This window comes from Nicotiana sylvestris, chromosome 5 (genome assembly GCF_000393655.2).
Source record: "Nicotiana sylvestris chromosome 5, ASM39365v2, whole genome shotgun sequence".
Taxonomy (NCBI): Eukaryota; Viridiplantae; Streptophyta; class Magnoliopsida; order Solanales; family Solanaceae; genus Nicotiana; species Nicotiana sylvestris.
In genome coordinates, this window is record NC_091061.1 from 181093654 (window position 1) to 181119358 (window position 25705).

Genomic DNA, 25705 nt, shown 5'->3' on the forward strand with positions numbered 1-25705 from the left:
ATTGACCACTAGCAATATGTTTGGGACCCAGGGACACCGATTATGTATTACGAGAAATCCACGATGGTACTTGTGGGAACTATTCTGGTGTCGACTCTTTGGTTCGCAAGGTGATCAGAGCGTGGTATTATTAGGATAACATGGAAACAAATACCAAAGAGTTCGTTCGAAGGTGTGATAAATGCCAAAGATTTGCTCCGATGATCCATCAACCCGGTGAACAACTCCATTTGGTCATATCCCCGACATTCATGAAATGGGGGATGGACATCGTCGACACCCTACCAATGGCGCCATGTAAAGCTAAATTTATTTTGTTTATGACTGATTACTTCTCAAAATGGGTAGAAGCGCAGGCCTTCGAGAAAATGAAGTCATCGACTTCATGTGGGACCACATCATATGTCGGTTCGGGATACCTGCTGAAATAGCATGTGACAATGGAAAACAATTTATCGGCAGAAAAGTAACAAAATTCCTCGAGGACCATAAAATCAAAAGGGTTCTATCAGCGCCTTACCATCCAAATGCAAATGGTCAAGCTGAGTCCATGAACAGAACCATCATTCGAAACTTAAAGAAAAGGTTAGATGATGCAAAGGGGAAATGGAGAGAAGTGTTGCCCGAAGTGCTATGGTCATATCGAACGACGTCAAAATCGAGCACGGGGGAGACCCTGTTTTCTTTGGTATACGGGTCTGAAGCATTGATCCCAATCGAAGTCGGGGAACCTAGCGTCAGGTTTCAGCATGCAATTGAGGACTCAAATCCCGAAGCTATGAACACTTCTCTCAACTACTAGATGAAAAACGTGAGGCCGCATTAATTCGAATGGCCGCGCAAAAACAAAGGATCAAAAGGTATTACAATAGAAGGACGAACCTTCGATATTTCGGAGTCGGGGACTTAGTCCTAAGGAAGGTCACTCTCAACACTCGAGACCCAAATGAAGGAAAGCTAGGCCCCACTTGGGAAGGACCGTACCGTATCCTCGGAGTCGTAGGGAAAGGATCCTATAAACTTAGCATAATGGAAGGCGAGTAACTACCAAACAATTGGAATGTATCGTTGCTCAAACGCTATTACTATTGAGGTATGACCTTATACCTTTTTTCCATTTGTATTTAAAACTAACTCCTTTGCAGATGTTCGATTGGAAACATCGAGGCACTTTTCAACTCGCCTTGGGTTTTAAATCATGTGTTGCACTCGTTTTCCCTTAGATCGAGTTTTATCCCAAATGGGTTTTACCGGCAAGGTTTTTAACAATGCAACACTTACATGCTACCTAAGGAATATTCAACAAGTATTCAATGTTTCTTTTCAATCAATCTCGAACACTGGGGGGACTCACCCTCGGAGTCTCGAAGAAAGTAATTCATGCCAAGGAAGGCCTCGATAGGGGAATGTTGTAATGGGCCAAACAGCCAAATAAACCGTGTCCATATAGAATAGTCGAGCCCCCAGCGGCAAAACATGTACGCATGTATCAATTATTTGAAGAAGCATTTTTAATATATCAAAATACTTTGTGCCTCAAAGAAGTCTACTATTTTCACATTTAACGGCTCTAGGGCCAAAACCCCAAATACTCGGGGACTGTCATCGACAATCGACGCATCGAGTAATCTAACACTCGAACTTATAAGACCTCAAAGAGGCACACTCGAACTTATAAGACCTCAAAGAGGCACACTCGAGCTCACAAGACCTCAAAGAGGCATCCCCTAGATATTAAGGCTAAGGCCATCACATTTGGGGACTAAAGGCTATGGCCATATAAAAGACTATGGTCATATAAAAGGTTACGGAGAAATAATGTGGCTCGGAGACGTCCGACCTCCGCCATAAAACTAAAAAGCCTTCATATACTTCGAAAAAATTAGTTAAATCAGGCTACCATTGGTAAAAGCAAATTATAAGGGGCTTCGATATAATCAACCCTTGAATAAAGCGAAGGCTTCGATAACATCAGCCTTCAAAAAAACTCAAGAGGTATTCGATTAACATTGCATATCAAATTACAAACGAGGTTCCAATCAATCGAACCTTCGAAAAATCCAAATGGGTAAAAAAATACATGCTAAGGCATATAAAATTTTTACTAAGTCTTTTAGCCGAAAAGAGGGAAAGGTTTATAGCCATTTTAGAGGTCGAATTGGCCCTACCTAAATAGCCTAAGGGCCAACCTAAAAGATCCTAAGGGCCAACCTAAAGAGCCTAAAGGCCAATATTTAAAAGAGCTTGAAGGCCAAAGCACACCATGCTCGAGACCTTACCCAGCTCGGATTCAAAAGTCCCAAGCTCAAAATTAGCTCGAAGATCGAACCTTAAATGGTAACCTATTATCGATCGTTGATCAAAACATAAAACTTGAGGGTCTACTCTACCCCGAATTTGATTCAATGTTCGGAGGTTATAGCATCAAAAATCAAGCAAACTTTAAAGGAAAAATCGAGCAACTTTGAAGAAAAATTGAAGGCAAACAATCAAGGAAACTCCTTTATTTTTATATATACAAAAAGATATTACACAGGAGTCCTACAAAGCAAAAAATTACAAAAATATAGAAGAAATTCTACCTACTCTAGAGGGGCATTCCCCCCGGACCTGTCGCTTCCCCGGGGGAAGCTTCTTTGACAGCCTCCTCGTCTTCATCATCTTTGACGTCATCATCATCGTCGGAGGAATCAAATTTGGCATTAGACTCATCTGCCTTAGCTTGCTTTATCTCCTCGGAAAGATCAAAGCCCTTATCATGAACCTCTTCGAGGGTCTCCCTCCTGGATCGGCTTCGGGCATAGTCATTGCTTCTTTTTTCTCGGCCGAAAACTGATAACTAGGGATTTTGACGCATTTTATACTCCTTCTCGCTTATGCATTGATTAGAAATTCATACAAAATAGTCCCAAAAGGCTCACAAGTTGTGCTTCATTGTAGGTTTGATCAACAAAGTGACAAGATGTCAAAGATCAGCTCAAAAGGAGTGAAACTTGCACAAGTGACAAAGACAAGGCAAGCTCAAGCAAAACAAGCCCAGTGCAGCCGCACTACACTTTGTGCGGTCCGCACTGGGATATTCAGAGAGGTCGAAAATCAGGCACAAGCCCAATGCGGCCGCACTAGGATTTGTGCGGTCCGCACTTAAAGCAATGCGGCCGCACTCATTTCTGTGCGGTCTGCAGTGAGGAGAATCAGAGAGATGCCAAGTTTAAGGATTGAAAGTTGTGCGGTCCGCATTCCATTTTGTGCGGACCGCAATGCCTGAGTTCAGAGAGTTAGATTTTGAAGTCAAGAGCCCTAGTGAGGCCGCAGTCCATTCTGTGTGGTCTGCACTAACCCCGCAGGGGTATTTTTGTCCAGATTTTCTAGCTTAGTATAAATAGAATCTTTTCCCATCTTTAGGGTATAAGATAGTTTTAGAGGCAGTTGCACTCGTGGGAACAACTTTTGTAGCCATTTTGGGCAATTTTACTTACTTTTCATATTGAATCTTTGTATTTAACTTAGCAATTAATTAATATGTGTTTATCTTCATCCATTTCTTTGTTTCTTTCTTCAAATATGAGTAGCTATACCCATTAGCTAGGGTTGTGGCTCAACCCTAGTGTGGGTAATTGATGGGTATTGTATTTTAGGGCTAGATTGACTATGGGTGCTTGTTATTTGGACCAATTTCATGGTTAATTGGTGAATTAGTGGTTGCAAACACTAGTTTGTTCTTAGTTGACTTGGGCTCTGCTTGATAAAGAGAGCCTAAGTCTCCGAAATTGGTCCAACAAGGAATTGAGGCATAATCAAGAGATTGATAGCCCCAATTGAAGGGTTAAACCTCGAGAGAGTAATACCCGACTTGAACCCTAGTTGCTTATGCAAAATTGCATACCCAGTTGGTCTTGAGAAAGTCAATTCGGGCGAAATCACTCGAACCACCGAGAGGTGTAGAGTGGGTAAAATAGTGCAACGGTTATCTCATACTCCCCAATTATGTCAATCGTGCCTTATATGCAATGACCCGTCAATTGACCACCTAGACGGAAGTCACTACCCTAGTGCCTTTTAAACCATTTGATACAACTTGCAATATTAACTCTTAGCTTAATCTAGTTGCATTTACAATTTGTTGTTTGATAAAGGTAGAATTATAACGAAAACCCCAAAAATTATTAGAAGAGTAATTTGGAACAAATACGCAATCCTAAACTAGATAGATACTCGATTCCAATTCTAGCTCTCTGTGGATATCGATCCCGACCCAAAATTGGGTAAAAGCTATTGTGACCCTCTCTTGCTACTTATTAGTAGTGCAAAGTTGGAAGCGATTAGAAACCTCCCTCAACTCCATCTGAGCATCGACATCATCCTTTAAATAGATGGCCACCGCCCTATCTGAAGAATAAAAACTTATAATTGAGAAAAGACGCCGAGCCTCCTCGAAGATTAAGCTTGCATCCGCTGGGTCGGCCTCATCGACCCCGACAAAGTAACCCCAGAAGGGGTCATTTTCACTCGGGACTCCACCTAGCTCGGACGTCTTCAAGTTTTGAGCATCCATAATGGTATCCTCAGAGAAGGATAGAAACGACGAGGGTTAACCTACTGTTATGGCCTCAGGGAGATCACCAGAGGCGCTCTGTTCAGGTAGAAGTGCTTCGAAGCTCACTCCCTTTGGAGTATTTCCAGAAGTCCGAGAAGCAATTGTCGCGCCAGGTGATGTAGGGCCTTCATCCCTCTTTTCTTTTAAAGTTCCTTCCTCGAGACTAGGGGCCCCGATCTCAGCATGCTTGATAGCCTCGGAAGATTTCCTGGTTCGAGCCACTAGCGTCGGACCCTCCACCTCGTCACTGTCATCGTCCATGAACTGGTGGACCAAGTCAACATCCACGTTGATGACGACACTTTTCTAACGCCTCCGAGCGGACTCTGCTTGGATTTGAGTGTCCTCATTTTTCGAGGACCTTTTTCTCTTGTTATCCTTCTTTGACTTTAGAGCCGAAAATCCTACTTCCTCCCCGGAAGGGGGCGGCCTCATCTCGAATAACTCACCAATACTTGTGATAGAGGAATCAAGTCACATAAAGAAAGACATTCTTAATGAGTAAAGAAACAATATGACGCGTACCGTGGTGTTTCTCTTCCCACTTGCCCTTCGACAAGTCCCGCCATTTGCGTTTGTCGTATGGTGATTGCATTAGGCATCCACACAACCGTTGCGGAGAGGGGAAATGAGTAATTATGCGAAGTTTAGCAAAATTTATGGAAAAGAACTAAATCGAAGAATTCCACTCACGTTTGAAGTTCCATTCCTCGGGGAACGACAAGAACTCTTCGGGAATAATATCGGCGGTCCTCACTCGGATGAACCGGCTCATCCAACCTCGATTATTGCCTTCGTCATTACTGGCGAAAAAGGATTTGGTTAATCGGTGTTAGAGTTTGATTAAACCTCGAAAATGTTGAGGTCGATATAATTAGATGAGGTGGCTGAGGGTGAACTCGAGCCCGGCCTTTTTCGCTAAAGAATCGCATCATTATTATGATCCGCCAAAAGAACGGATGAATCTGGCCTAGGGTTACTTGATATCTTCGGCAGAATTCAAGCGTGAGCGGGTCGAGGAGACCCAGCGTAAAGGGGTATGTATATACACTCAGGAACCCTTCTACGTAAGTTGTGATGTGCTCCCCTAGAGAAGGTATTTGCAAAACGAACTTCTCTTCCCATTTACACTCTCTTCTCACAACATCGAGGTGTTTTTCCTCAATTGACCTTATGTATCTCGATGAATGCTCTCGACGGTCGGCGATGTCGGGAGGGTTCTCGACTATAAAGTACTTCGTTAAGGAAAATTTCTTGGTATGATCTCGTGAAGCACATGCGGCTTACCACTGGTCGGACGGGAAGTAGAAGTAGAGTTTCCTTTTTTCTGAAGAATGGACTTGGAAGTTTTTGCCATCAGTTCTTTAGAAAAAGAAGGAAGAAATGAATGAACCAGCGAGGTTTTGAGACAATATAGCAGAGGAACTGGTGGTGAAAAGGAAACGAATAGAGGAAAATAGGTGTTGCAAGGTGGGAAAGTCCTTAAAGAGAAGAGAAAACAAGTATATATAGAGGAAGGCGACGACTGTTCATTAATATTGATGGCCGGCCATCTCTGACGTGCACTTAATGCTTTTGGGGAAGAGAACCAACGGGACGCTTCAGTCATTTCAACGCTTACGTCATAAGAGTGATGCCATCATAAAGGACTTGGGAATTGAAATCATTTCATATCATTTCATTCTAAGAAACACGGGGACTATCTGTATACGGTCTAAGTCGGAGAGCTCAATTTCGAAGACTTGATCATACCCCAAGCCTGAGTTCGGAAGCTCGGAGTAAGAATCGAAGACTTGATCATACCCTGGCCGGGATGTGTGCATCTCGAGAAGCAAATCGGAGACCCGCCATAATCTGCCACGAAGAAAGTATAATTTCGATGACACTCAAGAAAGAGCGTCACGTGAGTCAGGTTATAAATTAAGGGATAAGATTTGTATGAAATAGTACAAGTCCGTACTAGGTTGTTATACAGCTGTACCAATAAATCTTTTTATCATAATTGAAAATGTACCATATTAGGGTTTTCCCCTATAAAGGGGACCCCAATCTTTGTAAAAAGAGATCTCATTCACTACAATAGAACATTCTACTATGCTTTTCTCATTTACTGTGCTCCACAATTATTCTTCAGCTTTATTGTTTTTACTTTATTATTCATACTTCACTTGCTCTTAACTCACCTCGAGGCCCCCAAGATAATCGAGCTCGAGGTCCCCGTTGCTCTAGCAATACTGGTTTGGTTCATCAATTCTTCTTACTTAAACCTAATATTACTTGTATATTCACTAGTATTGCAATAAATCACATATTTTTAAAACCACAAATCATCTTTAATTGTTACTCACATTTTTCAAGATAAAAACATCTGTCTTTATGCAGGTAACGGTAAAAGATTAGTAATTTTATTGAACAGTAACGTGGGCTTAGGATATAATTTTTCAAATATTTATTTTTATTTCAAGCAATCTTTCCTGGTCTCTCTTGATTTTATAACAAGTGAATAGTACTATAATGATGAGTTTTATACCAATTTTGAACAACTAACATTGTATTATTAATGCAGAATTTTAGAAAGGTATTATAGTAACTTGTACATGCAATCAAATGAGCTACACCTAGATTTTAGTTGAGACAATAACACCATGTATTAAAGCAAGCAAATTAACAAGTAGAAGACAAAAAACTACCACTAAATTTAAATCGTTGGGCAAAAATCATCTAGTATTGGAGTTGTGATAAGATATTAGAATAATTTTTATGACATAATTTCTTCCTTTATTAAGTTCAAAATACGACAACTTGTACTTATTGAAAATTTTATTTATAAATCAACCGCCCAATTTAATATTACTAGTTTTGTGATTTTATATATATATGAGTGTAAATTTGAATATGTGGTGCTTGATTTATACTATTGTCATTATCCTCAACCCATATTGCAGCAATTTCTGATGAAGTTGGCAAATTATATACTCGTTGATCTAAACCAGGATCACATTTGAGTCCAATATGGAAGTTTTGTAGCTCGGGAATATCTATCAAAGATCGAATAAAAAAGGAGTATGGGTTAACTCTGAATATATCTATTAGCTCTCTCACTATAGATTTATTAACTTTGTTAGAGCATGCCATTCTATTTGCTAACTCATTGTTGTTGTCGTAAAAGTATAGATTTCTTAGGTTTTTTTCTCCGGGATACAAATCGTCTATTAGGTGATACATCCGTCCTTGAACTCTGAAAGTATAGATACCACGATTCCTTCTCGCTAAGTCTGTATCATAGTTTACACCAAGTGATGTAAATGAAAACGAATTATTATATGTTCTGATGTATGTCCGAAAGTGTTGGGATTTTTCATTATTCTCGAAATATAGATCATGTAGCTTAGCGGGCATTCAATGTGAAATTATCTTAATTGTACCATTGCTACAACAAAATCCAGCATATTCATATTCAAATCTTTTCGCAGAGCAGAATTTACAGCTGAGAACCTTTTTTAATGGTATATAGTCTGATCGTAGTTTAATATTCATAGCAGTTGTGTTATTTTGATTGCGACCTGCACGTTCTAGAAGTTGTAACATTCCGATCTTAGTTGTATCATATTGTTCATTTGGTGCAGCTGATGTTGAACCTAACAGATAAATAGTCTTTTAGTGAACAATAGTATATCTTGTATATTGGCATAAGCTTATGGTAACTTTCAGTAATTTGCCTTTCTCATAAGTGGAAAAAGGATTTTCTTTGTCAAAAGCAGGGAATGTTGGAAAGATTGTGACGTCACTATATACAGATAGGCAGTAAGCACAACAGATGTTCACAATATTAAATTTATGATACATATTCATGCACACACAAAAATTTCAGTTGCACTAAATAATGAAACAATTGCGCATACTATAGAGATTGCGATACAAAATTGATATACTAACCTGTTTTGAGAGTAGAGCAAGAGTCCTTTGTAGACGTACACTGGAGATGTCCTGATGTTGTTGTTATCTCAGTAGGAATGATAGAAGTCGCTCTTTCAAAGGGATTATGTTTCAGCACCTGCTTTGTAGGTACCTCTTGTAATGCTAAGGCACTCTTTTCATTCGCCATCTTAAGTTTATATTGTTCACGTCGTTTAACATTTCGATCTAGACATTTTTTTTCCAAAGCATGGACGCTTGTTTGTTTGTCTATAGTCCATCGATATTCAAATTTCGCGCTCCCAAATATGCGTTGGTGCAAGACCTACAGTAAAAAATTCATTAAATAGAAAACACTTGATGAAACTCAGTGTTAATTTAATTTCAGGAACTCACATTACCTGATGCGATAAAAACTTTACCAAAACAAAAATACAAATTAGGAACTATTGAAAACAACATCAACACCGAAATTTTAATTTCTTGGATTTAAAAGATAGAGAAGAAGAATGAAATTAACATTACGACAAAAATCTGAAGTGCAATTATCACAGCAAATCAAGACAACATATGCAAATGCTTTTTAAAGAGATAGGAATATGACAGAATCATGTCTTCATAGATAATTTTTATTTTGTGATTAGACACCCAGGCTTTGTGAAACTTATACTCTTAATGGTGCCAATCAAAGCTTTTGTTCAGGGTGTCTCCCTGTTTCTTGTACGAAAATATTTTTCTCGGTAAAATAGAGCCAGTAATTACATTTCCATCTCATTCAAATAGTTCCAACAAAAGAATCCAAACACCCACAAAAATCTTGATTCAAATAACCTCTCAAAACAGAGAAAATTCGTTTGTTTAGCTCTTTGTAATCACGCCGAAGCCCATTTAAATCTCCAGAAATTTCCTCAATCCTTAAGAGATTATAACGAAGCAGCCGAAATCGAAAATAACCTCTCAGGAAATCCCTCTGTTTAACTCTTTGTAATAGCGCCGAAAGCCTTAAGAGATTGTAACGAAGCATCTAAAATTGAAAACACCCGTTTCAAGACGCTGCTTAGACTTAAGACTGTTTTAAGCAAATAAGTCTTGATCCCAATTGGTTTGAAAATTCTGAAACTCTTAATGGGTATTTAGAGAAAGTGTGAAAAGCTTGAATTTTTATCAAGAACGGGAATTTTATGAATTGTTAATCAACAAAAATCGAGGAGGAAAAGGAGCAAAATAAAAGGGGACATACAAGTATTTGGATAAATCAAACTCTCACATTCGTCAACAACTATGATGTAATCACAAGGGCAGAAATTCAATTAATACAGTATGAACGACATCGGGAAAATAGAGAAAGATGAATTCTAACAACTAACCAATTCAGATGTGGAGGAGAACGAAACCAGCCGAACAGTTTGTTGATCTGCCAAAAATTAACCCTAGAAGCTCGAAAAGACAAATGTGGAGAAGAAGAAGCCAATCGCACAATAACACTTCTAACAGTAGAAATTTTGATAGGATCAGTGTTTCGAGCAGAGTTGAAATTAGAAGATGCAACAGTGGTTCAAGAGTTTAGTTACCTGGAATTGTTAGTGTGAGCAGCTTATTTTTTACCATGTTTGAATTTATTCCTACTTTTCTCTACTCACTACCCACTTTCTCCACTTTCTCTACTCACTACCCACTTTTTCCATTTTGCCCACTCATGTTCCCACTCTCCCTATTGATGTTCCTCACTCTCCCCAAAATATTTCCTCCACTCACACCATTCACAACCTTAAGACACTCATCAACTCTCTCTCCTTAAAAAAGAAGCATAAATACCAGCTCCATTCTCTCCATTAATAACAAAAGCTGAAATACACGGCCATCACCCCCGGACCCTCCCACGATTCTGCTTCATCTTCTTCAAAACGACCCCTACTCTCTTCATCAACTACAGACACCAACAGACCCCATTCCCGTCGTTCTTCTTCCTCCATCTTCAAAACACAAAGAGCTTCAACTCCATCACCCCCGGACCCTCCCACGATTCTGCTTCATCTTCTTCAAAACAAACCCCAATCCCAAAAAGAGTTAAAAAGCTAAAGCAAAAATAGATCAGATCCCTCACCTTAGGAAAATACAAAGAAGACCCAAAAACGGCGCAAGCCCCCCCCCCCCCCCCCCTGCTTCGATCTTCTCCTTCATTTTCTCCAAGTTCAACGTCAGACCCGCTCATTTTCCATTTTCTTCTGAAATTTCTTTCTTCATCCTTGAAGGTCCAGCCATGGAACTCAGCTCACCTTCCTCATTTTAACTCTCAAAAACCCAGCCTTACCTCCTTCTCCAAACAGCCCTGAAACGCCATCCTCTCAGCCAATACTCCATTAAAACCAACTCAAGTGAAGCTCCGAAAAACATCCCTGAAAGCAAGCTCAAAATTGACCTCAAATCAGCCCCAAAATGGTTGTGTTACTGCTGAAAAATCAGTCATGGAACAACCTTGAAACAAAGCTAGCTTAAGATTTACTCCTTTGCTCCACTTTTCTGGAAATTCAAGTGCGAACAAGTTTGAGAAGTGTTGGTTTGCTGCTGTTGTTTCTGCCGAATTCATGGCTAGCTCCAGCCTTAGTTCTTCAGCCTTTATTGGGTTTTTCTGTTCGGTTTTGTTCTGGCAGTGAGGTAAACACAAGAAAACCCCTGTTACTCTGTTTGAATTCCATATGGAAAAGCCAATTTGTTCATCTTTTATTTGGGTTCAAATGTATAGATCTATCGTGTGTATCTGTTGGTTTTGTTTTGAATTGTTCTCTCTTTTAGACCAAAGAACCGTGTATCCTCTAATCATGTTCAAATGTTAGATCTGGTATGTATATTTGCTAAATGGGTTTTACGAATTTCTTCTCTATTAAGCTTTGAAATTCATAGTAAGTTAAAGTTAGATATTCAATTGTTAGATGCTAAATGGTTTGGTGTTTACTGTTGATAATTAGTCCATGTTGGAGTTTTAATCAGTCGAGGTTAGCATTTCATCATTAATACCATATATCCATTGCTCAAGTGTTTTGAAGAATCTGCCTTGTTAGTTCTGCATTACCAAATTTAGGTAAATAAGTGATTTATGAACATCTTTAGTCTGCTTTAGTAGAGTGCGATCTTTTGTAAAATTAGTCACTAAAGTATAAGTATTTTATTTTATTGGATTAAATATTTCTTGTATCATGTTAATATATTCACGTAAAGCGTTTTGATTGCTTGATTAGAATAATTAATATCAAATTGGGTTTAGACATCAAGCTATTCCTTTAGAAACAAAGATAATATTATGGGTGTCTAACGGGTGGGTCGGGCCGGGCTGGGTAAGGAAAATTAGTAACCGTACGGGCTGTGGTCCGGGTTAGTGTTTTTATTTTTTATTTTTTTGTATTTTGTATAACTATTGTAATTTATATTAATATAAAGTAAAAATATAAAGAATACAATGAAGATGGAAAAAAATTGCACTTATAAATTGCAAGTTTTACTTTTATTTCAAAATTCAAACTTACAAATTTAAAGGTTTACATTTAACAAGTAAATTAATGAAAAAAGAGTAAATTCAAAGGTTTTGCATTGTCTTAGACCCTAAAACCTTAATAAATAAATAAAATAAAAATGAATAGCTTTTAAACTGGGTCGGTCCGGGCCGGTTAACCGGTTGAATAGTAAGTTACGTTGACGGGGTTTGACCGGTCCGGTTAACCGGTTGACAAAATGTGAACAGACCAAACCCGCCTACCCTTTAACCCAGCCCAACCCGGCCTTCTTGTACCGGTCTGGGCCGTTCCGGAAACGGGCTAACCCGGCCCGTTAGACACCCATAGATAATATTGTGTCAAACTAAGATAGTAATTTTTTAATCTTTTATATATACTTAGAAAACGAATAAAATTAATTTTTATATTTTTATTTATAGCAGTCAAATAAAGTTTTAACATCAAATATTATTATATATATCATTATTCATCATAAACGACAAAAGTTTACTTTTTTAGTTCTCAAGATCGCGCGGACTAGTCCCTCGCCTATGCACATTAGGACTAGTAGCCGTTGCTTACTAGTCCCTCGCCTATGCACGTCTTGCGTTATTTCTTTGCTTAGTATTACATCTAATCGCTGTTCTCCTTTGAAAATTATGCCATTTCTCTCTTGCCATATGTAGTACAGAATCATAGACTTTTCTGTTTGTGTGAAAGGATTCTTAATGCTCGTGATGAGGAGATAGCAGCAATGAATGTTCAAATTGAGCTTTTAAGGAAACAACTGTAAGAATAACTCTTTTATAGCTCTTCTAAGTTTATTCAAGCGTTTTAGGCTAATCAGAGCTATGGTTTTATTGTTTTTTTACAGTGCTGAGGTTGAGATTGTTGCTCCTGCCCCGGTTGAGATTGTTGCTCCTCCCCCGGTTGAGGTTGTTGCTCCTGCCCCGGTTGCGGTTGAGGTTGTTGCTCCTGCCCCAGTTGCGGTTGGGGTTGTTGTTCCTGCCCCTTTTCAGTCGGGTGTACGTCGGAGGTATTGTCATTGTCTTTGGTAATTTTTCCTAGGGTAGATTAGAAATCACTTGCTAAAATGTTTTATGATAAGCAGGTTCCTGGTTGAAGATGTTGCTGAGCCCGCTGGAGCTGCTGCGCCCACTGGAGCTGCTGCGCCTGCTGGAGCCAGGTCTGATTCAGACTCGATGTCTGTGGCATCGCCACCAGATGACAAAACTGGTGATCCTGATTATCAGCCTTGATAATCAGGATGGGGCTGATAATCAGGATGCGGCTTTATGAGTATTGGTACTGCTTCAGACTCAAGTGTTGTTAAATTCTGTTTGTTTTTCTAATATAGAACAAGACATGGATGTAAAGGATATCTTTTAACTATATTGCTAGTAGATCTGTTTAGTCATGAGAAACAATAGTACCATAGAACAGGAATGCATGAGAAATAGATTTTGGGATTAACTTCGTTTAGAGGGTCCTCTCTATTGGCACCTGGTGTTTTAAAATATATAGTGTTTTTACTTGTCATGTGCGTATTTGTGAGGTGCTTTGTTATGTTATTTAGTATTTACTAATTAACTTTCATGATGTGAAACCTGATGTTAAAGACAACTAATTCATTGATCAAATGATGAAGCATTGTTTATCTTGCTAATTCTTGCTATTTGTCAGAATGTGTTCATGCTATTTCCATGTTCCTAGGGAAAAGCATCCTATTTTGTAGAGTAAACTACCCTACACAGTACACCTCCATATAATATCCTAATATTATTTAAACCCTTGCTTCATTTATTTTTAATAATAGTATATAAAAAGACTAAACTAACCTTGTAAATGGTACAATTGTATCAGATCGCGTGATCATTGAACATATAGCTTCAACTTCAATTTTTTTTTGGTTCACGTATCTTCTTCCTGTTTTTCCAATAAATGCCTTCCTCAACCAATTGACGAGCCAGAGGGAAATATGGTAGCACAAGTATGCTGGTATATTTCCTAGGCTCAGAGTCCCTGAGGGCCATTGGCGCACTATCCAAAACTCGATGGATAATGGTTTCGCCCCTCTACCCTTCTCCATTTAAAAATAAAAGTCGAAGAAGACAGCAAAATTCAGAATTTTGGAGATGCAAAGTATGTTTTTGGTGGAGAATACAAGAATAACTCCGGAGCTATGGCAAATCTAAAAGATGACCGAGGCTAAAAAATTCGAGGCAATGAAAGTAAAATACTGGGTATAATGCAAAGAGTTTGAAAATATTTAATGTTTTTGTACATTAGAAATCTTTGTAATCTTTAAATTTAAAAGTATACGGTTGGTTTTGTCAGATAAAGTCTTTTAATAATGGGACTTAAAATCTCTTGGTTGGCAATAAAGTTGCTGATTTGATTTTCCTAATAGAAGATACGTTATTTTTTTAACCTAGTGTTATTTATTTCAAATGATTTTACATTTTTGTACGTTATACGAAAGCATTAATGATTGCTGAAAGGCTAAAAAAGTCCATCAATTTACAAGGGTATTTTTGTGCTTCATTCTTACTCCTTGGATTTCATACTTATAAAAAAACTAGTTTTAACGTACGCGCTTTGCGCGTGTACCCTATTTTAATGAGTAAAAACTTATTTAAAATTTGTCTTTGTGTTCTAAAATAAAATATAATTTCTTGAAAATGATGAATATTGGTCGTGTATTGTTAACTCTATAATGATAGAAATTGTCCAACATAAGTACTCAATTATCAATCAATAATTCAACTTAAAATTTACTTCAATGGCTGAATTGGAATTGGAAGAGCGTATTTGATTTTGAAGTGTCATTATTCAAATCAGATTTGTACTTCAATAGTATTACCTAATACCATATTTTAAATATTTAACTATAGTAATATTCTTATTCAATAAGAATTCCTTTTCAAATAGTAAACAATCCATTAGGTAAAAAAAAAATTCACGAATGACATGTTCCCGAAAAAAACAAATGAAAATATTTTGTAAATCTCAAATAATTAAAAATCATTATATACCATAAATAATTTTAAATCAAAATGCAAAGCCATAATTGTAGTCAAGAAACCTACCTATATTCAACTAAACTTAACCTCATTTAAAAATGCCAAAATATCTCATAAATTATTTTGTTAGAATAATTGATAATTGTTTCATATAAATCAGAATGTATAAAAGTTTATAAAAAGACTTTGACCATCTCCGTTATTATCCAAAACCTCATACTTCCTCTTTCATTGATCTTTTTAATTATTTTATTTATTTATTTTGTTTATAGTCTATATATAGCTTAATGTAAGATTTTTAGAAGGTAAAATTTTAATGATTTTAAAGTTCTACATATAACGACTTTTGATATAGTTCAAACAAGGAAAGATTTAATATGTAATATTTTAGTTGATTTTAAATTCCTAAATACTTAGATAATTAGTTGAATGATTGTTCCTAAATAGTAAAAAAATTACTATTTTTCTCAGGCAAACTGTATTTTTAAAGGGTAAAAAATGTGAAGAACATTTCACTATGGGACTTTTTGTTTTTAATATAGTACAGAATATTGGAAAATAACAATTTAAAAATAACATAAAATAATTTTCAAAGTGTATTTATATCATAAAATAAAAACTAACATACAATTATATGCTCCTAAAAATGATAGGTACTAATCATGGATAGGGAATTGTACCCATTTTAAAGGATCAACTAACTAACAAAATACGTCTCCTTTTATTTTTCTCGCAACGAAAATGCAAATTATTCAATTTATTTAATCAATAAGAAATAATATAGAAATTATTTTCAACGGATTAGAAAAGAAGAAATCACTACTTTTGTCGTCTTGGAGAAAACTTTCTTTTCTTTGTCCAATTATATAACCATGTGTTTATTTTGGATGCATCCAAATATTATTTTTTTATGGAGTAAGCGTCCATAGTTAAAATTAAATTACTTGCAGTTGACGAGTTCTGAAAAGACTATGTTAATACTTAATACTATCCTAGAAGGTATAAAAATATAAATTTCATGTTAAAATCAGAATAACAATTTATTTTTTTTCAACCAAATCTCATGAATTTAGTTTTAGTTTTGTTGTGTATGTATAATCAGTTCTCATCTAAAATTAAGGCTTTTTAAAAGTAAGCCTGATTTAATTAAAAGAATCTTTTGATTTTTTTATATTATATAAAAACATTTTATGGGAAATAAGTTACAAAAATAATTTGCATGTTTATTTTCTAAAAATGTTTTTATATGAATTCCTTTTATTTTATTGATATGAGTTAAAATAACTAACCAATTTTTTGTTAGGGAATGGTCCAAACAATATGTATAAAATTTGTAAATATGTCATTTTAAACTAATAATCATACATGAGATATAGTTAAAAAATCATAACTGACAGCCTTTTAATTTGCAATTGTCTATCAAACATCCACATTATTAATTTGCTTATACTTTATTTAAACATAGAAAATATTCCTAAGATAACCTGCATATCAATGTTATATTTTTTGTAACGTCAATTATAATATAAACATAATCATTATCAAATAAAAAAAGTAATTTCTTTCTCCCCCTGGAAAAAGAAAGGAGAGGAGCATTCAAAGATTGTGATTTCAAGTTCACAAATATGACGTCTTTTTGTATTTAGATAGCTAAAAGAGACAATTTTTCTCATGCGGGAAAAAAATGACTCCTAAATCTTTAAAAAAAAAACTGTAAGTGGGCGAAATGTTTACATGTAATCAGTTTTTTTTTTAAAAAAAAAGGAATGCGTAAACAATTTAAACTATGAGAAAAAAAAAGGACTTTAAAACCTAAAAGGAAAGGAATCATAAATATTAGGGAAGTAATTAATTATCTATTCCTAACCTTATCAAAAAAAAATTAATTATCCATTCCTAAATATAAGAAAAATAATTAAATATTTACTCCTAAATATTAGGAATTATTAAATGACTATTTCGTCTAATATGAAACCTAATGTTAAAGGGTAAAAAAGGCGAACGACATTTCGCTAAGGGCCTTCGTGCTTTTAATATAGTATATAGATTTGTTTGCGATGTTTTCCCCCTGAGGGTAAAATAATAAAAGATTTAATTAGAATAATTTAGTTGATTTTATTGTCCTAACTATTAGAGAAATAATTTAATTACGATCCAATGTAAACTTTATTTTTAGAGAATAAAAAAGGTAAATAATTTTGTAGGCAAAATAATTATGCTCACTCATCATCAGGGCCGGGATTTAGGGGGCGGAAGGGGGTTATTTTAAACCCTTCACCGTAAAATTACATTGTATATATATAAGGCAAAATCAGTCTTGTACCTCTATATATTATATTTTGAATTCTTATACCACAACCCAAAAATATAGTTGATGGAGCTCAATTTTCAAAAAACTAAAATGGAAAGAAATCGAGTGTTCCGCAGGAGTAAAACCAGGAATTACTCTTGAACAATCCACCCTCTATGAGCAATAAATGAGAATTCAAAAGAGAAGAGAGAGTTTTATTGAACATTCAACTGAGAATAGAATGCTTACAGAATGAGATAAGATCGGCTAATAAAGGAAGAGGGGCTTGAGTATGGGTGTCTAACGGGTGGGACGGGTCGGGCTAGGTAGGGAAATTTAGTAACCGTAAGGGTTGTGGTCCGGGCCGGTTACGGATTGGGGCATATCGGGTTTAACGGGTTTGGGTTCATTCGGGTAAAAATTGAACCGTAAGGGTTACGGGTTCAAGGGGCCAGGCCGGGCCGGGTTAGTGTAATTTTTAATTTTTTTTTTGTATTTTATATAACTATTGTAAGTTATATTAATATAAAGTAAAAATATAAAGAATACAATGAAAGTGGGGGAAAATTGCACTTATAAATTGTAAGTGCTACATTTATTTCAAAATTCAAACTTACAAATTGAAAGGTTTACATTTAACAACAAGTAAATTAACCAAAAAAGAGTAAATTCAAAGGTTTTGCATTGCCTTAGTAAGTTCGTCATGATCAATATGACATGAGTGGCCTTCTTCTGGAGTGTTAAATTCGGATGAGTTACCATGTGTTAATATATCTCCAAGTTCCTCGTCTTCTGGGCTATCAACATCTTCACGTCCTTGATTTCTTCGTTCCGATCTAATCCAATCTCTGAAACATACTAAAACTTCCAAAGCATTGCTTCCCAAGAGTGACGGGTGTCTCCAAGTTATTGTCTTGCTTGGTTAAATGCACTCTCTGATGCAACAGTTGAAATTGACACATTCAGCACGTCCCGAGCCATAGCGGAAAGAACTGGAAATTGCTTTCCATTCTCATGCCACCATCCCAACGGTGAAAATTCCTTTGTGCGAGGCTCTTTTTGCTTCTACAAGTAGAATTGAAGTTCATCAATGTTCATGCTACTGGTTTGAGTGTTAGAAAATGTAGAAAAAATATTAAAACTATCAAGGTCTTCTTCATCATCCACAGTAGCAGACATGGTACAGTGCATAGTGGGATTAACATTGCCTACATTAAGAGCATCACATCAATTACATTTGCATAATAATTATATAATTGTTGTAAAGATTCATTTAGCTTGTTCATACAAGCATATAAATCTGGGGTTTTAGTTGGTCCAATCTCCATATAAGTATATAAAGCATTCATTAATTGGTGACAATCAGACATCTTAATAGAAGGAATTAAAACAACACCAATTAAGTAAATTGGAGGAATTGAAAAGAAATATTTTTTGAATTTTGCTCGTATTTTTTCAACAACATCCCTATATTTTCTTTCTTCTTAAATTCAAAGAGTAGAAAAGAAATTTCAGTTATATGTACTACAGCCATAGTAACAGCAGGGTAATATGCTCCAGAAAACTCAACAGTAGCTATATAAAATTTATGTAAAAATTTAACAACATCATTAATGACCTCCCAAATAGTAGTTGTTAACATACGGTTTGGATCAGTACAATGAGCATTAGCAACTTCAGTTATTGGGAATCTATATTTGTCGCAACATTTTAAAAATATATATGTATAATTCCATCTAGTAACAATTTCGTCTGGCATGAATCTGAGTTTAAGGTTATACTGGATATACTTATTCTTAAATTCCTTTATTCTAGATTGTCTATTATTTCCTTGAATAACACCAACTGCTCTTCTAACATGAGTAATCTCAGTTGAAAATAAATCAAGGTCACTTTTAACAATTAAATTATAAACATGACACGCACACCTAACATGAAAATTTTCATCAAGAGGTGGTTGCAAATGTAGTTTTAATATTGAAATTGTGGCATTATTGTTAGAAGCATTATCAAAAGACATACACAATACTTTTTGCTTGAGATTATAAAACTCAACAACTTCACAAATAGTAGTACTTATAAACGCAGCAGTATGACTCTGATCTTCATTATATTTAAAAGCGATAATACGTTTTTGCATACAAGTATTATCATCTATCCAATGACATGTAATTGTCAAATAATCATTTCCATTAACATCATGGCCAATATCAGAAGTTAGAGAAACTCTACAGGAAGGTGGCTAAACAAATAACGTATGTATGTTTGATATTGTCCATGAAGTCTAAAGATATCATATCTACAAGTACTTCTAGGGATACCTTTAAATAAAGGATTGTAAATCCTTTGAATATACATAATAAGATATGATGAAGAAGCAAAAGAAAAAGGTAGACAACCCAAAGCAATCATTTTTGCTAACTCCTCACGATCCTTCATTTTATCATATTTCATAAGACCTCCAGTAGTAGGGTTTAGAGTTGATTGATTTTCATCTCCATCAGATCCGCATTCTATAGGATGCTCAATTCTCATATGTCTACTAAGTGTCACAGTCCCCCCTAATTGTCCTCCAATCTTATGTTTAAAAGTATCATTATAAAGTTTGCATTTAACTCTATCAGTACCTTCTATTTCGTCAAAAAATTTCCAAACCTTACTTCTTTTTCTGTGGTTAATAGTCGGGGCCACAGGTGGTCTACTACTAGCACCACGACCACCACCCCTGTTACCAGCTCCAACACTACTAGGTGTAAGTGGTATCGCATCTTCCATTTTTAATTCATTATCTTCTATACCGAAATCTTCCTGGAATTGTTCATAATCTATATTATTATCAGGTAATGTTTCGGGAATATTTGTAGAGGTATTTCAATTACTACCAGATGCTGAAGTTGAAGTACTACCTCTTTTTTTATTTTCCCGATTAGTAACCTTATTACAAGCTCTTTTTGCAGCATTAAACATATTGTAAAAATTTAACTACTAGCAACAATTAAATATGCAAATAAAATAGTAAATAAGAGAAAGAGTTGGAGGGAGTGCACCGAATTCGACAATAAATTGAGCACTTGATGATTTCGCAACTCCAATGTTACCACAGAGAAACGTCAATTGTTCCAATTTTAAAGTTCAACTGTTCAAACTTCAAATAATAAATACTACGATAAATTAAATTCCAAACAAAAGAAGAGCCAAATAGTTGATTGCAATTTAATAGGTGAAGATTGAAGAATGAGAGAATATGAGAATTGAGAATTGAGATTGAGAAATGAGAGATGAGTGAAGAAATAAAGAAGAGGGGGGGAGGGTATTTATAGTTTTTCAAAGGGGTGTTAATTTAAAAAAAAAACAAAATGGGTTATTTGTGCAATTCAGCCATTGGGCAACGGCTGTAGACATGTGATTTTTGACCCTCCCCGAAATTTCACTCATTTTAGCGTAAAATATTTAGTTTAGGCCTAACCTCAATATTTTAAATAGTTATTAATCTTTTACTTTATTTCGTCACAAAAATGAAAATTACAAAAAAAGTTACATATTTTTAGAGTATTAATTTTTCATTTTAGAAAGAAAGAAAAGTTTCAAAAAAAAAGGAAGAAGAAAATGTCTTTTTTGTTAGTCTAGCTTTTATCGATAAGCTAAAGACTTGTTAAAATTTCCTTCAATTTAGTTGGTTAGTATCTTCCTAGATTTATTATTCCATTCTCACATTTTAATAGTCTCTGACATCATCTGGGCACTTTCACGTCATTCACTACTAATTCTTTTATCTTTTCTTATTCACCAATTAGTACATTTTTGGCACTTTGGATTCTCTTTAATATTCACATGCACATTTCCTACATAATATTCCCCTAGTGCAACTCCTAAACTTGGGTTTCAAGAATTATTTTTGTTTTTATCCATCCATATCCAGCTTATACATGAGGAGATAATTTTTGCTGAGGCTCACGTAAAAGAAAAAGGGGGGTCATTTTATCTTTATATAAAAAGCGCACACACGCACACCTAAGAGGGGAACAGAAAAATAACAGCGATAGGGAAACGATAAACAGAAGGAAAAAAGGGAATGGAACCTAGAGAAATAGCTAGAAAAAAACGGAGATTCCTTTTTGTTGGCTAACAAGGATCCGCCGCAATTCTCAATAGAGGAGGACCCATCTGACTCCCGTCTTCTTCTTCGTTAGAAACGGGAATCAACAGCCATGAACAAAAATGCTTTGGTTGTTTAACAAACACGGAACCCACCTCATCAGGTCGTCGCCTTTGCTTCTCCATCCCAGGAAACCCGCCTGAACTCTTTCTTCTTCTTCAAAGCATCACAAGATTTCGACCCCCTTTTTTAAGCTCTGAAAGTTGTTGTTATCAAAGTTTCCGGTCAGTCGAGTTTTCCGTTGGTTCAGAAGCAAGGTTTTGTCATCGTTGAGGTCCCCGATCCGAGATCAGCGAGGGTTCCCGACGAGGTCTCTTTTGGCGTTGAGTCGAGTTTTCCTCTTATCTGCTTTTGGATAATCGACTGGCTTTTTGTACATTTGTTTGGAATTTTCGTGCTAATACAAGGTCCATTTTTATTCTTTAACATGCTTCTTAGTTCCACAATATTTGCTATAATTTTATTTGCCTAATGAAAGTTAGATGATATTCTTGTTAAATGTGATTATTGGTATGTTTAAGTCATGTATCTGCTTAAGAATTTCCATGGTTTAGACGTATATTTTTGTTTTATGAGCTTGGAGACATGTGTAGAAGTAGGGAGGGCTTTTTCCTTTGTTAAAATTGAGATAAAGCATCTTGAAATTTGTTAAAGAGATTGTGTCTGTTAGCCGAGGTTGAAAACAAGGTGTAGGTTTTAGTGAAAATGATTTGGCTTTTGGGATTATTTTGACTATAGAAAGTTCTGGGCAAAAAATAATTGGAATTCAAGAGTCCAAAATGTTCTTCTCCATTTTTGTGATGCACATTTCCAAGTAATCGAATAATGCCATTTCTTTCTATAATAATTTTCACAACTCTTAGATGTATTACTGATAATCTAGAACTTTAAAAAAGGTGAATAAATTATGAACATCCGTAGTTTGCTTTAAGTTGAATAAAACCTTTTGAAATAGTTTGAGGTGTGACGTGCCAAATAAAATCTTGAAATGTGTGGCCCTCACCCTTTTAATTTTAATCCTTAAAAATCGAGTCGTGACATTTAGTTGAATTTTTCATGGCTCTCGCAAACCTGAAAATGCGTAGCTGCTTTAGGCACGCTATTTAAAAAGTTACTTTCCTAAACTCGGTGTGCATTTATGTGACCCAAATCCAAATCTCAACAACGTTAGATGAAATGTGTCGTAGACCGCGGGTGCATTTATGTGACGTGGTTCAAGACGTGTTTTATATGACGTCGAAATCTTCCCCAAAAATAATTAAATAAAAGCGGTTATAAAGTTAAAATTGCACCATAGGTTAAAACATGTAATAAAATCAGATAATAGGCCAATTATAACAGTTGAGCGACCGTGCTAGAACCACGGAACCCGGGAATGCCTAACACCTTTTTCCGGGTTAACAGAATTCCTTACCCCGATTTCTGTGTTCGCGGACTGTAATACAGAGTCAATCTTTTCCTCGATTCGAGATTTGAACCGATGACTTGGGACACCATAAATTATCCCAAGTGGCGACTCTGAATTTAATAAAAATAATCCCGTTTCGATTGTCACTTTAAGTTGAAAAAAACTCTCTTATACTCTATTTACGGGGTGTGTAGGAAAAAGGAGATATGACAACATCAATAATGGGAAATGGACCGTTGCCAACGGTCAGATTTAGGCCCACAAGAAAAAAAAATTAGTTACCGTTATACCGGTCTGGGCCGGTTAACCGGATGAACAATGATTTGCATTAACCGGGTTTGACCGGTCCGATTAACCGGTTGTCAAAACATGAACGGACCAAACCCCCTACCCCTTTAACCCAGCCCCATCCGGCCCTCTTGTACCGATCCGGGCCGGTTCCGGTTTTGACCGGTCTAGGTCGGTCCGGAAACGGGCGGACCTGGCCCGTTAGACACCCTTATGCTTGAGCGGGAAAGTTAGTTATAAAAACTTTCCTGACTCACGTGCCCAGCACCTGCCTTGACCAACTACCAACGACCTTCTAACTAATTGACCGACTAAACACTAACTCTTACTGATTCACTAACTAATCGACTAAGTATACAACCAAATCCGGAAAGAAAGTTAAAAGAGCTAAAAGGATCATATCAAATAGTTTAGTGATCAAGAGGGTTCAAAACTTTTCCGAGATTGTTGGTTTAATTTTCATTGGCCATAATCCCTTTTAACCTTTTCTTTTTTGAACCCGTGAAAATTTTGCCTCAGCCACTGCTCATCATTAAGCCAATACGGAATGATATTATATTGGCTTTCGACATAATCTTTCTACGATGAAATAAAAACAATGAATTGCTTTCGACATAATAAAATATAGGTACGTCGAAAGAATATTTTGTTTATTCCCAATTCAATTAATTACTATACCTCAGCTACAAATTAAGTAGTTTTGACCGATTATTTGATTCTTTTTTTTTTTTTGTTATTTAATTTCACTTTCCTCAAGACCATTCCTAGATTTGTCATAATTATACTATTGTCCCAACCCCTTACAATATTCTCCCAATCTCCACCAATATGTAGCCAATAAATCTTGGTTTGTCCTATTGATTTGTCCTGGGATAAAAATACAGAGGAGAAACAAAAAGAGTTACATGATACGAACTTAAGACTGCAACGTCACAACGTGGGAAAAAACATGGACATAAAGGGTGTGTTTGATATGAAAGGAAATGTTTTTCACGGAAATTGTTTTCCTAAAAAATGTTTTCTTGGAATTATTTGATTAGTGAGTGAAAAACTATTTCCGGAAAATATTTTCTAGTGTTTGGTCAGAGATTATAAAATATTTTTAGGAAAATAATTTTTTATGCTACTCTCCTCAATCAGAGGGGGGCCCAGGATTTTAGTGCAACGGGGGTACTCTGTCTTTAAATATGCCAATTACTAGCGACAAATTTCGGCGTGCAACTCTCTAAAAGTTCAACGATTATGATAACTTATCAACAAAGTACAAATTCTCAGTCGTCGTTGTTGGAATCGATAGATGTGGCTACTTTATCAAAATGATTGTTGAACAGAGAGAGAAGGGTTTGTAATTTTTTTTATTTGCAGAGATAGGAGTTTGGAGCTTTTGATTTTGTGGGAGAGAGTTAAAAAAGAATAACATTAATTAAGTTGTATATTATGTACAAGTATTAAATGATAATTGAATTTTAAAAAGATAAAATTAAAAGAAAATCAATTGACTACTAAGTAAAGTCATCTTTGAAATCAGTAAAGGAAAGGAAAACCTAAAAAAGTGAAAGTTGGTGCTCAATCCCAAAACAACAAGGAGGGGCAGGCAGCTTCAGCACTACACTCAATCAATGTTAAAAGGCGGGGCATGAGACAAGACGTTTTACCTCTGATGAGATGAGGCATAAGTCCTGAGATATGGGGCGTAAGTCCCACGGATCTATTAGGCGAGCCCAGTACGCTGGACGTTGGGCATGTCTGGGGCGTAAGCCCTGACGGTCAAGGGGTAAGTCTCACGGAACTAAGCCTCACACATAAGCCCAGAGACGTTTTACGAGTGCCCCGCCCCAGGGCGAGTCCCGAACGAGTCCCAGTTCCCCTTTTAAGATGGAGCACTCAACCAACTCTACCACGGGGCCTTCTGAGATTTTGGAGGCACTAGTAAAATATTTAAGTCTCCCTTGATGATATATATCTACATACATACAATATATATTTAGTAATTTTGCCGAGGTCAACGGGTTCGACCCCCTACCCCTGGCTTACTTCTGCCCGTGTCCTCAACCCACCTTGCCTAAAATCTCCATGTTTCATGTACTCCTCCAATGACTCTATTTTCTTCAAGAATTTAATTATTCTTTTCAAATTCACACAAACCCAAAGGAACTTATGTGCTACTTTACTTTTTCACACAAATAACATTAAAATTTGAGCTCGATAACTAAAAATAAAATACTTTATTTTGCTGAAAAAGAAAGTATTTTTTCTACAACATGAAAAGAAATTACTTATTTTGTTGAAACAAAATACTTTTTTTATTTCAAGAAAAGAAAATATTTAGTTTGTAGAAATGAAAGAAAATACTTTTTATACATCATGAAAAGAAAATATTCATTTTGTTGCAAAAATATACTTTTTCTATTTCATGAAAAGAAAGTACTCGTTTTGCTGAAATGAAAGAAAATACTTTTACTACATCATAAAAAAATATACTCATTTTGTTGAAATAAAAAAGTACTCTAATCTACAACATGAAAAGAAAGTGCTCTTAC

At 35.9% G+C, this 25705-nt stretch overlaps 1 protein-coding gene across 1 annotated transcript; it reads left to right on the plus strand.

Annotated features, from left to right (window-relative positions):
- The first annotated feature begins 10247 nt into the window (after window positions 1-10247).
- LOC104210489 (uncharacterized) lies at window positions 10248-13539 on the plus strand. Its single transcript, XM_009759397.2, has 4 exons — window positions 10248-11167; window positions 12721-12789; window positions 12875-13036; window positions 13112-13539. Exons 2-4 carry the CDS (start codon window positions 12755-12757, stop codon window positions 13257-13259), a joined length of 345 nt encoding a protein of 114 aa, XP_009757699.1. The 5' UTR covers window positions 10248-11167; window positions 12721-12754; the 3' UTR covers window positions 13260-13539.
- The last annotated feature ends 12166 nt before the right edge of the window (window positions 13540-25705 follow it).

Excerpts from the sequence above, each read along its gene's own strand:
- LOC104210489 (XM_009759397.2), top strand. The coding sequence starts at position 12,755 with ATGAATGTTCAAATTGAGCTTTTAAGGAAACAACT. Across the intron at positions 12,790-12,874 it reads GAGCTTTTAAGGAAACAACT|TGCTGAGGTTGAGATTGTTG; the intron begins GTAAGAATAACT and ends GTTTTTTTACAG. Across the intron at positions 13,037-13,111 it reads CAGTCGGGTGTACGTCGGAG|GTTCCTGGTTGAAGATGTTG; the intron begins GTATTGTCATTG and ends TATGATAAGCAG.